The sequence below is a fragment of the Corapipo altera genome, unplaced genomic scaffold (assembly GCF_003945725.1).
Source record: "Corapipo altera isolate COAL_440 unplaced genomic scaffold, ASM394572v1 22b, whole genome shotgun sequence".
NCBI classification, from domain to species: domain Eukaryota; kingdom Metazoa; phylum Chordata; class Aves; order Passeriformes; family Pipridae; genus Corapipo; species Corapipo altera.
The window spans coordinates 23709246-23726082 of record NW_020884876.1 but is presented as its reverse complement, the minus strand read 5'-3'; the positions used below and the strand labels follow the sequence as shown (position 1 = coordinate 23726082).

The 16837-nt window shown below is 40.4% G+C and overlaps 1 protein-coding gene across 6 annotated transcripts in view; it reads right to left on the bottom strand.

Moving 5' to 3' along the window:
• The window catches only part of DKK2 (dickkopf WNT signaling pathway inhibitor 2), a 100050-nt gene that overhangs the window by 40493 nt on the left and 42720 nt on the right, over positions 1-16837 (bottom strand). For 5 of the 6 annotated variants that reach the window (XM_027636290.1, XM_027636293.1, XM_027636291.1 and 2 more), the window contains one exon: positions 2265-2473. In XM_027636290.1, coding sequence (XP_027492091.1) covers positions 2265-2399 — 135 coding nt within the window. In that variant the 5' untranslated portion in view covers positions 2400-2473. Of the gene's footprint in view, positions 1-2264; positions 3047-16837 lie in introns of those variants that run through there. The other variant, XM_027636289.1, reaches the window with a different exon arrangement.

Sequence of the window (16837 nt, the reverse complement as noted above, 5' to 3'; positions counted from 1 at the left end):
TTCTTTTCTTTTCTTTTCTTTTCTTTTCTTTTCTTTTCTTTTCTTTTTTCTTTTCTTTCCTCTTCTTTTTTATTTTCTCTTTTGTTTTCTTCTCTTTTCTTTTTTCTTTTCTTTTTTCCTTTTCTTTTCTCTTCTCTTCTTTTCTCTTTCTCTTCTTTTCTTTCACTTTGTTTTCTTGTCTTTACTTGTCTTTTCTTCTTTTTTTTGCGATTCTGTGTTAACTGTGTTGCTTCAGATGGATGGCCGAAAGTAGCATCTACAATTATTGGGATCAAATCTGTGTCGTTTTCACATACATCTGTGTGAGGCCATGCAGGATCCGGGCATGGAGTCACGCGGAGAGAGGGTGAAATGAGTGCTGACAGCCCTTGATGGGAGGTCAGGCCTCGCTCCCTGGGAGTCAAAGCCACCAGTTCTCTGGGAGTCTTTGGTTGTGCTACAAACACGACATGTTAACATGCATGACATCTCTTCTACCACTACAGATACTCACAGTGCTGTCTCTCACTTGAAGTGTGCCTTGTGAGTTCAAGCCAGTAACCAGAAGTCCCCAGCAAATCCCAGTCTAGGCTGGCCAGTTAGGGGCAAATCTTGCAAATGCCACTGGTGGGCAGTAAAACTTGTTTTTCAGGAACTGGGTGAATTATAATCGATTACTGATTACATTCCACTGAATACACATTGAAGTGCTGAGGATGATGTACATAGGGGAGGGTGGCAAGACCTCCCGAAAAGGCAAAAGGCTGTACAGCACAGCCTCCCAAAACTCATGAGACTGATAGCACTCAGTGGGAAACTAGGACTTGTACATTGACATTTTGTGAATACATAGAAAACAAAAGAAAATCCAAGGAGAACATAGAAGAAGGTGTATTGGGCTCCTCTATTTCCTGAAGGTGATTCAACATAGTAATTGTTACAATGCGAAGTAGAAAAGAGCACGATACTTTAGTAATATGAAACTTCATTACAGCATCTGTTACTAAACTTTGCTGAGAGGTAAGGAGAGGCAACCAAATTCTGGGTAAATTATAAAACAATTGAGTGGCAAGGGAAAGAAAGCTTGGAGGATTTTAAAAGCAAATTTCTCACACACAAAAACCAAAACTACCACTACTGTTATTACGCCTGCACATAAAACCAAATGATAACATTCAATTATTAGGAAACTGATGTGAAACACTTCAGTAAATTCAGTTAATTACTTGAATTTTCAGCTTCTCTTCTGCTTTAAGGAAAATGTAAGCAAGATACAGACCCTTCAGGCACTGAGTATTTTGCCTTTTTAGTGCTGAATGTTGGCAGCTCCCTTGCTGCTACACTGTTGCTTATGAAAAGCAGCTGTATTTAGAGATCCTAATAATACCCAGTAGTATAAAATCTGTATTTTCTGAAGAAGTCTACCTCCTTCAACCATCACAATGTACAGCATGCATACCATCCAAGTCAAGATTTGAGAGGGAAGAAGAGGACTGATAGCTTAAAATGTTGCTTTATGGTTTACCACAAAGATAGCTGAATGAAGACTACTTTTTATCAGACTTCCAAGTTTTCAGGCAGGGTAGAGACAAAAGAAGACTACACAAGCAAGTCAGGGTCTTTTTTTTCCCATAAAATTTCTCTAATCTTTTCTCTCTTCTTTACATTCAAACTCTCATTACGAAACAAAACTCTCACAACCAATGGAGCATATTCTGGAAAAAAACCTAGAATTTGTTTCCTGTCATATTAAGCAAATAACTGTACCTTAAACTATACCACTGGGGCATCAAGTTTTTTTACCAGATCAATTTGCTAGGTGTGATTTTTAAAACCAAGTTTGTTTCATTGCTATGAACAGTTTTTACTTCATGCTCAAATTTTCCTAACCTATTCAAATTCAACTCATTTACTGTCTGAGAGTTAACAAGAAATTTCTTTTTTTACTTCTAGCAGCCCTTTGAAGGAGTCAAACAAAAAAATGCTGAAGATAATAATTTTTAGATTGCTCTTTCTTCCATCAGTTATTAACCCTGCAGAGAAAGATGAATGATTTAAAACCTCCCACCTCCCACTTGCAGAGTTCTTAACACCAACTATGAGATGATATGGTCCCACAGTTCTCAACACCAATTATGAGATGATATGGTCCCAGACAACCCTGATGAAGTAAATTAATTAATTTAACACTTTAAAGCTCTGAAAACAATGCGAGGGAAGACCAGCAATTATTCGCACATAGCACACAGATGGACAGACACTTGAGCAATGAAGTAATGTCCTACCTCTCCTTGCCGGTGATAGTGCTTGGGAGGTTTTCCCATCTGCTCTAGCATTTTGCCCTTCTTACTGCTAGCAAGCATCAGTCCCTGGTGGATGCCTGCAGATCTGTTGGTTGCCTGAGTTGGAGCCTCCCCCATCAGGGTGGACTTGATGGAGTTCACCTTGGAGCTGGAGCTGTCTAGCTGGGAGCTCTCCACGATCAGGACCGCGGCTAGTAAGAGGAGACAGCAGGAGCACTTATTCCACATCAGCACGATCATCTCCCCTCCCCCAAAATGATTATCCTTTCTTTTTTTGCCTTTTTTTTTTTTTTTTCAAAGAAAACAGAAGAGGAGGGAAAAAAGTTTTTAAAAATATCTCCCAAAGTTGTTAACAAAGCAATGGATTTCAATGCCACACACTCAAGGAAATGCTGTTCTAAAAAATAGAGGAGAAAAATAATTTTTAAAAAGGATCCCCTAGGAAAAAAACAAAATGTGTCAAGTCTACAGGCACTGAGCAACTATCAGGTCTGTGATGTCTTTTTCCTCCAGGTCCTCGAGAAGTCCAGGTAATTCTTTAGTAATTGAGAGCAATAGGCTGCGAGGCAACTGCACCCAGGGCAGCTCCCCGCCAGCGCAGGCAGCAGCACATTTGCTTAAGCTTCAGAGGAAGACTGAGGAGTTACTTCCCCCCACTCCTCCTCTCTTGCTGCACAAGCCAGTAGAGAGGAAACTCAAACCAGATCCAATCCAAGCAGCACCGGCAAAAGCTGGGCTTAGTTTTCTTTCACTCTCTCCCCCCTCTTTACTTTTTATTCCCCTCCTCCTTTTTCTTTTGCCTCAGCCTCTGCAGTCAGCAGGAGTGAAAGCACCCGGTCTCCTCCTCCTCCTCCAACCCGGTCGGTGGGACGTGAGGGGTTCTGAGCATCCGACGACGTGGGGAAGCCCCGAGACTGGCCCCCACTCGCGGTGGGACCCGGCCCGAGAGGCAGACCCCCCGTTGGGCTTCCTGCGCTGCTCCCCGTCGCACTCGGTGGTCTCCGCAGTCTCTCCTTGGTCCCCTTATTATTATTACAGCCGCCAGCAGCGAGTGCCCCTCCTCAGCCCCGAGGAGGGACACGCCGCACAGCGACTTTCGTCTCCTCCGTGCTCCCTTCTCCCCGCAGCCTGGCAGGCTCCCCGTCTCCCCGGTGGGGTCTCCCCGAGGCGGAGGTCTCTCTCCCGGCCGCAGCTCGCTCCGCTCCGCTGCGGTGCCCAGCCCCAGGGCAAGGGCTCAGCCCAGCCGTGCCAGTCCCCACGAGTTCCCTCCCGGGCGTCGGGCTGCCAGACTGACACGTTTGTCGAGATGCTCCAGCTCCCCGACAGCTGGGAAGTGCAAAGCCCGTTTTTGTATGTGAAGGCATGGGGCTGCCAGGCAAATCCCCCCAACTGTGGTGCCTGAGCCGGCAGAGTCTGCTGCCCATGTAAAGGGCGTGCCCAGCCACGAATGCTGCTCTGCACTGCTCACACACCTGACCCTTCCCGGTGCCACAGTGCCACCATCAATTGTACATTACATACTTACATTGTATTCATCTTCTCAATTTCCTTGGTATGAGCACACATCTGATTACTGTAAAACTCCCAAGCGCTAAGAACTACACCCACATGGTTCAGGGCATCTCCTTGCTACAGCATCCAAAACGGTGTATTTCAGAAAAGGAAGGTAAACAGCGACACAGAGCATAAATTTAGCAGAAGTGTGGGAAACCCAGATCCTAACTTTTCCCTGTTACCTGCAAAAGATCTAGTGCAGAGCAGAGAACATCACCGTGAGGCACTTGGTTACTGCAGTGGAGCAGCTACAAGCCCTCGTCTTTCCCCTGGACATGTGAAAGGGGTGTGGAGAGAACAAAAGATGGTGAGAGAAGCAGCGTTCTTGCTATCCTACATGTTTGCGTACGAACATTACGTTGTCTGGGAACAATACGGAGAATTTTCAGTTTTTCCCCCTCCTCTGAAGAGTCCCGCTCTAATCTATCAGTCCTTTCCAGTTACTCTACAGTTTCACACAGCAGAAAGCGTGGAAGAAGAAACGTGCACCTGAAATTTCATTTACTCTCAATTAACTGCTGTGCAAAAGGCAGTTGCTAAGGCAAGAAAAAACAGGAAGGAGTCGGGCATTGTTTCAGCTTCCAGTGTTGCTGCTCCCTCTCAGCGAGTAGAAGCCCTTCTGGGGGCTTAAGAGCTCTCTGCAGGGAATGCTTCAGAAAGCACACCACCTTGGGTAAGTTTTTTCCTTCTTCACAACATTTCCTTTTTCTTCTTTGTGCAGCCATAAATAAATTAAAATTACCTTTCTAACTTCACCCCCAATAATTCCTGAAGACATTTGTAAGGAAGTGTTACTAAAAGATCAGAAAGAAATTTGCAATTTCACAGAAAGTGACATAAGCAAGTCTTTTTTGATCATTTTTTTACTTGGCTTTTGACACCCAGCCCTCATGGTGTTTCAGCCCTCCCAAACCCCAAATCAAACAGCTATGAGGAAAAACTCTAACAGGTAATTTCATGGAAAGTCAGCAGAGAGCCATATAAACATCATCCTCACGCAAAAAATTTGGTTAAAGCACAGTCACAAAGAAACACTGCTCAAACATCCATATGTGGTGTATATACACACGTGCATAGGCAGCATCATGCACCTCCAGGAGGGCTAACATGAACCCACCCATTCACGTAGGATCAAGCTGAGGTGGAGAAACACGAACCAATAACAGCTCCCTGGTTTCTAACAACAACTCAATCCTGCGTTTCCTCTTTCTATTACCATGGACTGCCCTAGTCACATTTTGTTTTCTTACTGGGGATAAATACACTACAGAGATCACTGAAGGTACAATTCACCTCTCTCTTCCTGGTGTTCTCTATATATGCCACCATAGAGCCTAAGCCCTGATCTGTCCCGCTTCATGGATGGTACCAAATCTGCAAAAATATCAAGTTGGCAGGTTTTGCAAGATTGCTGCAGAAAGTGGACAAGCAAAACATCCTAAACATTTGATAAAGTTATAGGTGGGTTAGCAATATTGATAAATATATGGGATGGTGTGTTAATTCACACTTCAAACAGTCCACTTTTCCAAAATGCTTTATAAAATTCAGAATTTATGGCATGTCTAACTGGGCTCTGAGTCTTCTGACTGACATGTTTGTTAACTTTGGTAACAGCAATAGCAACCTCCCTCAAATTATAATTTTTTGGATATTATCTCACCCATGTTTCTTTTACCCAGGAAGGAACACAACTTTTTAAGTCAGTGGTGGAGTATTCTTCACCAGAATTTCTTGGAGTAACGGAAGATTACGAAGTGAACAAAAAAATCAATGAGACATACAAAGAGAATTCATGACAACAAATATGCAATATGATGACCTCATGCGAATATCATTCAGCTCTTCTTGAAATAAATGGACATCTGTGGTATTAAAAGAGGCACACAGCACCTCTGGGATCAGACAGTAATCTGTCTAAATTAATTAAATATATATCTGTTAATATCTTATTAAAGTTATTAGTTAAATTAATAAATGGAAAATGCAAGCCACATTACAAGTCCCTGTATATTCATAAGTTCTAGAAAGTTGAAGAAAACTTGGGAAGAATGATAAAAGCTTTTCAGATATTTAAGAACAACTGCCCCAAACTCATTTTTTCAATCACTCCAGATTCTTCTAAGTATGAAGTTCATCAGTCAGTTGCATTCAACTAAGTTGCCAGGCACTAATTTAAATGTAGTGAGAATGAAAATGGGTATCTTCCCAACAGGGCAAGATCTATCTTGTAACTTACTGCTCTGAAGGGAAGATAGTTTGCAGCATCTCTGAGGAAATGGAAACAGGTTTTTCTTTATTAGTATGACAGACACTTCTCCCCAGAGGAAGCAACAACCCACTTCACTGCAGGGCAGTTGCTGCCAGACCAACATGCTGCTCAAGAACACAAAAATCAGAAGTAAATGGGCAGGACACTAAATACGTACTGGGGAGGAGCTTCCTCTCTGCCTCCCCCAGCCCCTCCTTAACAAAAGTATGATACATAAGTATACTTGTAGAGAAACAAGCTACTTAGTAGTTTGGTGATGGGAATTTTGTTTTGTTTTTTTTCCTCCACTTTTAACTAGCATTCAACCCATGTCATGTCTACTTCAAACTGGTCAAATACAGACTTTCACACTAAGGTGGAATAGATTTCCTATGCTCCTCATTGCTACAACTCTGATGTCCTTCAAGGAAACAGACTTATTTCACAATATCTACTCAAATAAGAAATTATGGAGAAAAAAATGCCAAGAAGCATTTCTGCTTTTCAGATTTATGATTGTGACATTACAAGATAGATTTTGAGAGGCACCAAGAACTTCTAAAAGATTTAAGTGCTATGGGGGATCTACCAGAGGAACCAGCTACAAAAAGCAGTGGTCAAGAGCATGGAGTGCACTAAGCAAAAGCTGTCACACTACAGATCACGCAGGAAGACAGTCTCCACCAAGTTTGGATGCCTATTCTGGAGAAGCTAAGACCCACATACTTTGTGTGTGGTTAGTCAAACGTTTCAGAGCCACACTATTTTTTGCACCCGAAAGGAGTTTTTGGAGCTCATCATAAAGAATAATGGAAGCAGCATTACTCCAAAAAACCACAGTCAATGGCAAATGCTGCATAACACGGGGAACGGTCACAAGGAATCTCTCATCAAGAACCATATTGTAGAGACTGAGCCTGCTCCTGATCACTGCACACATAACAACAAATCTTCCTGGGATGCTCCAGAGGCTGGACTTATGTCCTGACTCAGGAAGCAGGTTGTTCGAAGACCTCCATGTTCACCATTAACTGGTAATTCTCCTGGAAGATCTCGAGCAGGCAGAAGAAGAGGCTATGGTGGTTACAACCCATGCATGGAAGCCTGACAGACAAGAGGGCCATGCTCATTAAACGCTAGTGAGACCTCCAGTGCAAACACTGAGAACTACACCAGTTGGGCCACAAGCAGTCAGTTCTCCTTTAACAATAAACCCCATATTTATTTCAATAGAGAAATTTGCATTTGTATCTCTTTTGGGCTTAATTAGCATGCTTTCTGTAAGAAAAGCAGGCTTTTATTTTGTCTTATTTGCACCCATGAAGAGAAGACACACCACACAGTAAAGATTGTTTTTATTTTTAAATGAGGTACTCATACCCTGAACGAATGTTGGAGTTTTAAATGTTACAAACATATATTTCTGTTTTACAAATGCTTTGGTGTTTCTTTTAATTATACTTGTTTATAAAGTTAATGAGAAAATTGATTGGCCTTAAAGTAGCCAATGTTTTGTAGAATTTTTCCAGTTTCACAAGTTATTCTTGACAAAAAAGAAAAAGGCATAAAAATTATTTAACTTTGTGGCATTTTCATTGAAAAATACCAAAATATTAATTGCTTTTCTACTATCTCTTTATTTCACTTTGCCAGGGAGTTCCATTAGGTTAATTGTAGGCCTTTTTAAACTTTTCTTGGGAGAAGAAGAGGATTTGGGGAGGGGGTAGGAAAGACATGTAAAAGAAAAGTAACCTTTATTCCTCTTCCTTTCCCCCCTTTGACTCTGAAAGTTTTAAAAGAGAAAATATTTGGAAAAGGCAGAATCTAACAGAAGTCAAGACAAGAGTAAGAAATGAAGAAACACAAGAAATTAATATACTCAATTTAGGAATGAAAAGGAAATAGAATGATAATGAGGAGATCCTTTACCTACCTCCTCCAAAGGGCCAGAATTACACATCATAAATGTAAAATATTATGGGTCAGAATAAAATTCTGCTTAGTTTATAGCATCTATATTTTAAGCTACATGACTTTAGTTGAACCCTTTTTGATTTACACCAGCTTTAGTTCAGTCTAATGTCCTATGTTTTTCTTTCCCTTAAACAAAAAACATTACCTGTTCTTCAAATTAAATCTGTTTTTAATTCTATATAAAGCATTTAGGAATACTTGTCATATGAAATACATTCTATTACACAGAGGTGTATTGTTTTTTGTTATTATTTTTTAGGTTGACCAGCTGCACTGAATTTCCATTGCCCCTTGTAGCAACTCTCACAATTTGGATATGGCCAAATCTCTCTTAGCATTCCTTCTGGGGCCTACTCTGTCTTTTATTTAATTTCTGACTAAAAAATTCAATCAGGACCATCAAACAATAACTCAGTTTTGCTAAGGCTACAACTAACAATAAAATTTTTTTTTAAGAAAAGCACATTTTAGGAGTTCCTTCTTCCCTTCTGTCCTCCAGCTCTCCATGGAGATGAGTTTTAGGTTCATTTCTTTCCTTTTTTACCATTTTTATGTTCAGCTCACAACCAAACTCCCTCAAGAGAAAAGGCTTTGCATGGCAGTAGAATGGCAAGAACATGCAGACACTGTTGGCAGGATGGGGACGAAGGGCAAGGGGATACCCTCACTCCAGCGTTTGCACCAAGTGCCTCAGGTCCTGGGACTTTGACCCCAGCAAAGCACCTAGAGGATGGGTTGGGGCCTGAAGGTATGATAGGCAGGTGTCAGCTCCAGAAATCCACACTAGTGCATCCTTGTGACCACCACAAAACTCTCCTTCAGAGATAATATCTCTGTATTAATATCAGGGGAACCACTCATTAGATCTTATGCCAGGTTTCTTCCAGCATTGAAGTCCATAGTGGATCCACACTCCTAGAACCATCCCACTCCTCCTCCTCTTTATCTCTTGACAGATGATGCATGAAAGGCACAGCCACAACACTGTGAATCAAAACTGTCGTGGAGACCCTCCTGCAGGTCCTGGAACAGACTGCCAGCTGAGTAAAACTCTTCCTCCTCCTTAGCCTTCATCCCTTACCAGTCTGTGCTATGGGTTGTGCTGCAGCACAGTGTAGGGATGGCATAGGGAGGTGCTGGCAGCAGTGGCAGGATTTTGCTCCTTGGCTCTGCCAGCATGCCTAGGGAGGAGAGCCAGCCAGCCAGCACTCGCTGGACTGCTGCCACAAACAACCCCTGGCAGGCGTTTGACGCCGGCTGCAGAGCATCCCCCCACTGACGTCGTGCCTGCCTAGCCCGGCCACATCAAGAGGTCTCAGCTCACCTCTTCCTCTCCAAAGCATACCCTCTCCCCAAAACTGTCAGCGAGCACAGCCACTGGTGTAATTGCCGCCTGACCCAGCTGAGCCACAACGGGTGGCCCCAGCTGCAGTCGGAACAAGAGGCACAACCGCAGCCCGGAGAGAGGCAGGCTCACAGTGTGCAATCCTGGGCATGGAAACAGGAGAAGAAATATAACATCCTTTGATTTCTGTATTTTTGGGTCTAATTCCTAATGCCATGCTCCTCATGAGCAGGAAGGCAAATGATGCAATAAAACTGTTTTGAAACCCTTATTTATAATTTTTTTCCTTTTTTTTTTTTTTTTTTTTAAGATGAGTACTGGATGTTACTGTTATTTCTCATAAATAACTCCTTTTCCGGATTAAAATCGTCCAGGTCACTGTCAGAGTTAATTCACAATACAGAACATTGTGACTAGCTTGGTTGCTCACAGTCCAGGATCTCAATCAGCCTCTCTGACAAAAATTACTCCTTTGGAGTGGGAATAACCAACTTCTTGGGAGGATGACAAAGCAAAGGGAAACACTTCCAGCCAGCAAAATTAATAACCATTGATAAACATTGTTTCAAAAGCCAACGCAATAATCAGTCAATTTAAATTATTTTAAGCCATTTCATTATTTTCCCCAAAACATCTTCACCATGTCACTGAACTAATCGCTGCCTGACTATGCTCCCAAAGGCATATATATTTTAACACTAATTAGAAAAAGAAGTACTTTCCAAAAGGAAGAGTTTCAGCAAAACACAGTGAAGGTGCAGGGAGGCCACAAGTTAAACCCTCCAGTCTCCATGACAGGAGCCAGCCACACATGCAGAGCAAGAGGAGCAGCAGTGGCCAGGCAGTATTTTCTCATCCTCCTCCCATATCTGCATGCAAGATTAATGCTGGTCCCACCAAAGCACTCCCCAGCACGTAGTGCTGTGAGGAAGATGTATGTGAGCTATGCTGTGAATGCTCAGCACATGGTTTTCCAGAGGATCATAACACACAAACCAAAACATGGATTCACAGTAGCCCAGAAAGACGGCTGACTTGGTATGGAAATAGCTGATATTTCAACCTCCCTCCCTCCTGCAGCTGCATATGTTGAAGAGTTGTTAAAACAAGAAAAATATCTATAATTAGTAAGTCTACATACACCCATTTTCTTTGCAATATCTTTGGCAATATCGGAGCCAAGTTACTCAGACTTTCCAAAGAAAAATAACCGTAAGGAAAATTCCCCTCTCAGGAACGAAAGCAGCAGAAAACTATGAGGTTGAAAATGGTTAGAATGGAAACCGTTGTGCAACCTTAGTTATAATAAGGACTGACAAAGTTGATTATTGTTTACTGCATTTATCTCATGTTTTCTGATAAATGCAGTCACAGCAGAAGACTGTATAAAAGAGTAAAATGTATAAATATTTTCATTAAATAAATTAAGTACCCTAAGAAATGAGTTTGGACCTAGGATGATATATCTAGAGGCTGTAATAAATATCCCACTCTCAGAGTAAGACTTTTTTTGCTTTGCAAAAAAATTAGGTTTCTTCCTTCCCTGTATGATTGTTCAGTTTTACTCCCTATCCTTATCTAAGAAAATAACTAGAAGATAAAGAGATAAATATTCTAGAACATAAGTTCCTCTTCACCCTCCCCCCCCCTTTCCTGGTATTTGTAGCACAAGTATATGACAGGGCAAAAATTTCTTCTCTGCAATATAAGAATTTATGATGAATGGTTAGTTCATTAAATTTAGTCAAAAACTGTCCTCCTAACAGGTTATTACAACTGTATTTGATAAAATAAGAAACTGGCATTGATCACTTATGATCTGTCTCTCTAGTTGGGTTGTGTTCTAAAGAAGAGTAGACTTTACAAGTAATTGTCAAAAAAAGAGGCATCTCATTTCTCTTCTTAATGAAATACTGTTTTAAATGTCTTTCCTGATCAACTTTTATTCCTTTTATTCCAAAATACTTGCAGTAACTGGCAATATTTAAATATAGTAAATATTGAAATAAAAAGTAATTTTGAAGAGAAATGAGAACATCTTGTTTTGCTAATGGATTTAATTTCTGGGGGGTTGTGAGTTTTTTTAAAATTCTGATTTGTTTCCATCGAAACAGTTTTTTCACTGCAATGCCAACTTAATGACATCTTTCTGACATAGTACATGGATGTACTTTTCAGGGGACATGATATTTATTGTGGAAAAAAAAATTAAGTGCCATATACAATTTTCACAAAAATGGAAAAAAGAACAAATTATTATCCCAGTTGTGCATAGCAGAGGCAAAAGAAGCTCAAGGTAGCACTAAAGATACCCCATTTCTTTACTCTAAGTATGGGTAGAAAAAAATTAGGAGTTCAGTCCATATTGGTTTTAAAGATGCTGTCTATATATCTGCTAAATAAAATAGGAGAAAAATCTGGAAGTATAGGACTATTTTCCCCCCTAAAATCCATGAAGAGGGTAAAATTAGGATAGCCATTCAATAAACTATGTAGGCTGCATTCCTGGACAATTGCACTGTTGATGGAGAGCAACTGTGAAGTTCAATAGTTACAAGTCAGAACATCATGTTACAATTTTACTCTTACCAGTATATATTTACACTTAGTTCCCTGGTTGCATTTGTTTCCCTGTTTTTCTCTCAGCATAGGAAAATGACAAAAAAGGATGAGAAGGGGAAGAAAGGAGAGCCTCTCCTCTTTGGTGTGCAGCCCAGATGGAGAGAAGGGAGCTTGCTTCACTGCCCAAAATACAAATACTGCTGGGAACATCTAAATTTACTCCCATTTTGGCATTTGGTAACCCAGCCCCACTCTGACCCTTGATAATTCAAAGACAATGACTATGTAAACCTCAGCCTTAGCTTCCTTCCCAAAGCTTGGCTCTTCCTAGCACTGTGCTCCAGAGCCTGCCCTGTCCTAGAGTTTTCCAGCTGAAAGAGTTAATTGAACCTTTTTTGCCAGCCTTATTCAACATAATTTTTCTGAGTCTTATTAGAAGTTACCACTTGAACCTCAAGTGGTTACTTGAAGAACCCTGTTAGATGAATTCCTACTTTAAGTACATTGACACTGATGGAGTTATAAGAGGAACAGAAATGGTCCTTTGCCTTTTTTGCTGTTATCCACAATAGGCAGTTCTATTTTTCTGCATAACAAGTACCAGAATATTGAATACATTGGCTGCCAAGAAATGCAGAACAAACAGATTTACATGTTTTTCCCTTTATTTCCATCATCTGACCTTTGCTTTTTATGTCTTAGGAGCAAGCTGCAATTTTATTTACATGTATAATCTAGATGAAATGCTAGTTTGTGTAGAAAGCTATGTGGGCTTTGATCTTTGAACCTGATTTTCCATTTTTTTTCAAGGCAAAACATAATGAATTAATGGAAACATGGAAACGTTCGGTTTTAAAATTATTCCCATTTCATGGTTCTGATTCTTTCAGCCCAGGCCAGATTCTTTATGCTTCCCTAGAGGCTTGAAGCATTAGTTCATAGTCTAAAATATTGTGTCCTGACATAGTAGGTACTAAAATCACTCATATTGCCTCTTCAATAATGATAGCTTTGGAATCCCCACAGAAGTACCTGACTGCAATGAAGGGTGCTACTACTAGCCACCTCAAATTTGTATGAAGTATCAGTAGTGAGAAAATTAATTAGTAAAATATGAAAACAGTGGAATTCAAATTATTAGGAACAGAACAAAAACTAATAGGGAAAGGGAATAAGTACTACGAGAGTCAACAAGAAAAAGTAAATCAGATAATAATCTAGGCATGGTTTATGGTGGGGGAGAGGAGTTTAAAAAGAATCATAGAATCACAGAATGGCTTGGGTTGGAAGGGACCTTAAAAATCATCTTCTTCTAACTGCCCTGCCATGGGCAGGAACTTCCACAAGACCAGGTTGCTAAAAGCATCATCCAATCTGGCCTTGAGCACTTCCAGGGATGGGGCATCCACAACTTCTCTGAGCAACCTGTTCCAGTGCCTCACCACCCTCACAGTAAAGAATTTCTTCCTAATAGCTAATCTAAACCTATTCTCTTTTAGTCTGAAGCCATTCCCCCTTGTAAATATGAGTATATGCCCTTGTTAATAGCCTCTCTCCACCTTTCTTGCAGGCTTCCTTCATGCACAGACAGGAAGGTCACAATTAGTTCACTCTGAAACCTTCTTGTCTCTAGGTTGAACAAACCCAGTTCTCTCAGCCTTTCCTCATAGGAGAGGTGCTCCAGGCCCCTAATCATCTTGGTGGCTCTCCTCTGGATTTGCTCCAATAGGTCCATGTCCTTCTTGTGCTGGGGACCCCATAGATGGACACAGAATTCCAGGAAGGGTCCCCAAGGTCTCAGACCCACAACTTAGTACATTGACTCTTTACATTCACTAGTCTGATCAATTCTGGATGTTTCATTTATATTTTCAAAATCTTGAATTTTTTACTTCTAGGTATCTGCCTAGACTTGGCTCTGATTGATAGTGTACAAAGAATACCTCATTTCCACCCCAAACTTTGTGTCTAGGCTATGCAATCTTCCCAAATTTATATCCCAAATGAAAATAATATGGTACAGATACATGTTAAGTCTTAGTCTTTTTTGGTCAGGAATTTTTTACAAAACAACAGTAAACAGCCCACAGTATTGAAATGGAGGAAATGATGAAGAAAGAAAAATAGAGTGCTAACCTGTGCATATAGTTCTTACTAAAGTAAAGCGTCAATTCTAACATGAATTTTTAAATTCTGTATATATTTATTGAAAAAATCTTTTATATCCACGTCTCCATACATCACAAGCATACTATTGTGATAAAACAATATTATTTTATCTAAAACTGAACATGAGAAGGTTCTTCACAGGGATTCTATAAGTAATCAGAACAAAAATAATATGGGTTTACTGATATATCTGTTTTATTAATTTTTTTTAACATTCAGATGGTTTTACTGAATGTCTTTTTTGTTACCTCTGTCCCTACTGCTTTACAGATGATCACAAACTTAGTATCTCTGGGGCAGGAACAGGGAGTATCTTTGTGGAAATAACCCCTCTTCCAAATGATAGTATTTTGCGACCCAATTAATGGGCAGTAACAAATCATCAAAGCAATCCAGGTGGTTACTATGAGAGAAGGTAGTTTTTAAAAGGGATTTAAAAAGCACAAACAAAAAAAAAAGGAGCAAGAATCTAGGGCACTTTTCAGAGGACACCATATATAAATCAAGAGCGACAATGACATTAACTGTGAGACAACAGCTCAGCACAAAGTGTCTGGGCAGTGGAGCTCTGCTGCTTCAGTGAAAGCTACTACCTGTTACCATGCAGTCACTATCAAAGAGAGAAAGTTCCCTCAAAAACAACCAAACAAAATAACCCAAAAAAACCCAATACAAAAACAAACAAACAAAAAACAAAACTCAAAACAAAAACAGAGAAAAAAACACCAAAAAAAACCCAAACCAAGATGATTAAAAGCTTACTTATGCGCAACTCTTTTTTGCTCTGACTTCAATATTATAAAAATTACCTCTTAGTTCCTAAACATTGAATTTACAGGTGACCAGCTAATCACATCAGCTTTTGATAGCTTTTTCATTATCCAGCAGCAATGCCAACCCTGGTTTTGACTTGGAGGTCGTATTATTTCTTGATTGCATTGATTAAACTGAAAATATACTTAATCTACTCTAGTCCTAATTCTTCATATGATTTTAGGAAACAGGACTGCTTTGTCAATACTGTATTCGAAATGAACTCTAGAGTACATACATTCCTATTGGTCCATTGTTTTTCTCAAGGTGGGAAAGATGAGCAATGCAAGTATAGTAGCTAGGGATGTTATACAGCAAACACGGTTAAATTCAGTCAAACTCTGCAGTTCAGAAATTTTTTTTTCCAAATGCTCCTGGAATGAGGAAAGCAGTTTCAAAAAGCAGCTCCCAGTCAAAACTGAAGGAGAGGAGTATATGTCCCTACATCTTTTAAAGCCTCTTGGAATTGTTGAGTAAACCTCCCATCAGTCTGTCAGATGCCAAACTTCCCAACACAAATGAAACTATCTCAGTTTTGCAGGACTTGTAAAGCAAGAACGTATGTAACCTGCTTTTTCAAAACACACATGCTGCAAATAGAGATATCATGTGTACTGACACTTCTCCATTACGGCTTAAAGAAACATCCTGTGTGATGCCTATGTGCTGTGCTGTTAGCTCAGTTTTGGATTTTCTAAACACCGGGTTTGCTTTCAAAGAATAACACTTTGGTTCCCATACAATACATAAGAGTCTGCTGGCTCTTCAGCTGGGAAACAAAGTTAAGAATGTGTGGGCTTTGGCTTCAAAATTAACCATGCTTTAGTAATCTAGTATATTAAACTGTTTCTTATTAATGTATCATGCAAATACTCTCCAGTCCTCCCGCAAGTCTGACACTTTCCCAACATATCAATAGCAAATGTTCTGTGAAATGCAACTTTTCTGATGTAGGCCACCCTGACTTTCAGTGTGATCTCAACTCACCATTCAAATCTTCATGGCAGATGCAGAATGGTGTTCTTCTTTAATAAGGGAAACAATATTGAAAAAAAAGTTTCTTGCTAGTTTGATTCCTTCAGCAAAGGAATCAGAAGAGTTTGTTTCCTTCAGCAAAGAAATTGCTGGGGTTTTTTACTTTTTTTTTTTCCTTAATTATGGCTGGATAGAAACAAGTTTGCTATGTTTACAGAATCAGAATGTAAGGTAATGTAGGGGGATGGCTGGTATCAGCTGGTTGGTAACAAACTGATTTCAAATACAGTTTTGAAGTGTGTCAACTTAATCCCAACTGTTTTCTGTCTTAATGCAGATGAGATGGAGAATGTATCCAGGGAACTTTTGTTACATGGCAAATAAGTTTTGTAGAGGCTCTGCAACAACTGTCCCCATCTTCCAGAGTAGATTTTTATTTAATGTCGCTGTTGCCAAGCCATCCAGCTTCACATCCCTTCTCTGGATGGCGGATGTGTCTATGTGAACGCATGGCAGTATCTTTTTGAGTTACAAGAGCTATTTGTAAGCAGGTTGGCTGGATGCTGGCTGCAGAAAGCAGGTCAACCTGCCCTGCTAGTCAAGAAGTTTGCCCCGGGCTAAGAGCTGTCTCACCTTGATTGCTACCAGCACCAGCCTGAAGTTCATGCCTGCTGTTCCAAAGCCACGTCTGCACAATGTGCTGCAGCCTGCAGTCCAGGTGTGGTCATAGGTTCTGGCCCAAATAGTAAGCCATTTAAAATGGCATTTGAAGGGTATGGGAGGAATATATAGCCATCGCTATTTAGTTTTCATATACTTATGCTTTACATCTTTTTACACTAGAAATAAAGCCACAGTATTATCTACTCTCCTCTGCCACAACCATATAATCTCTCAGAGGCTTTCTGTAGG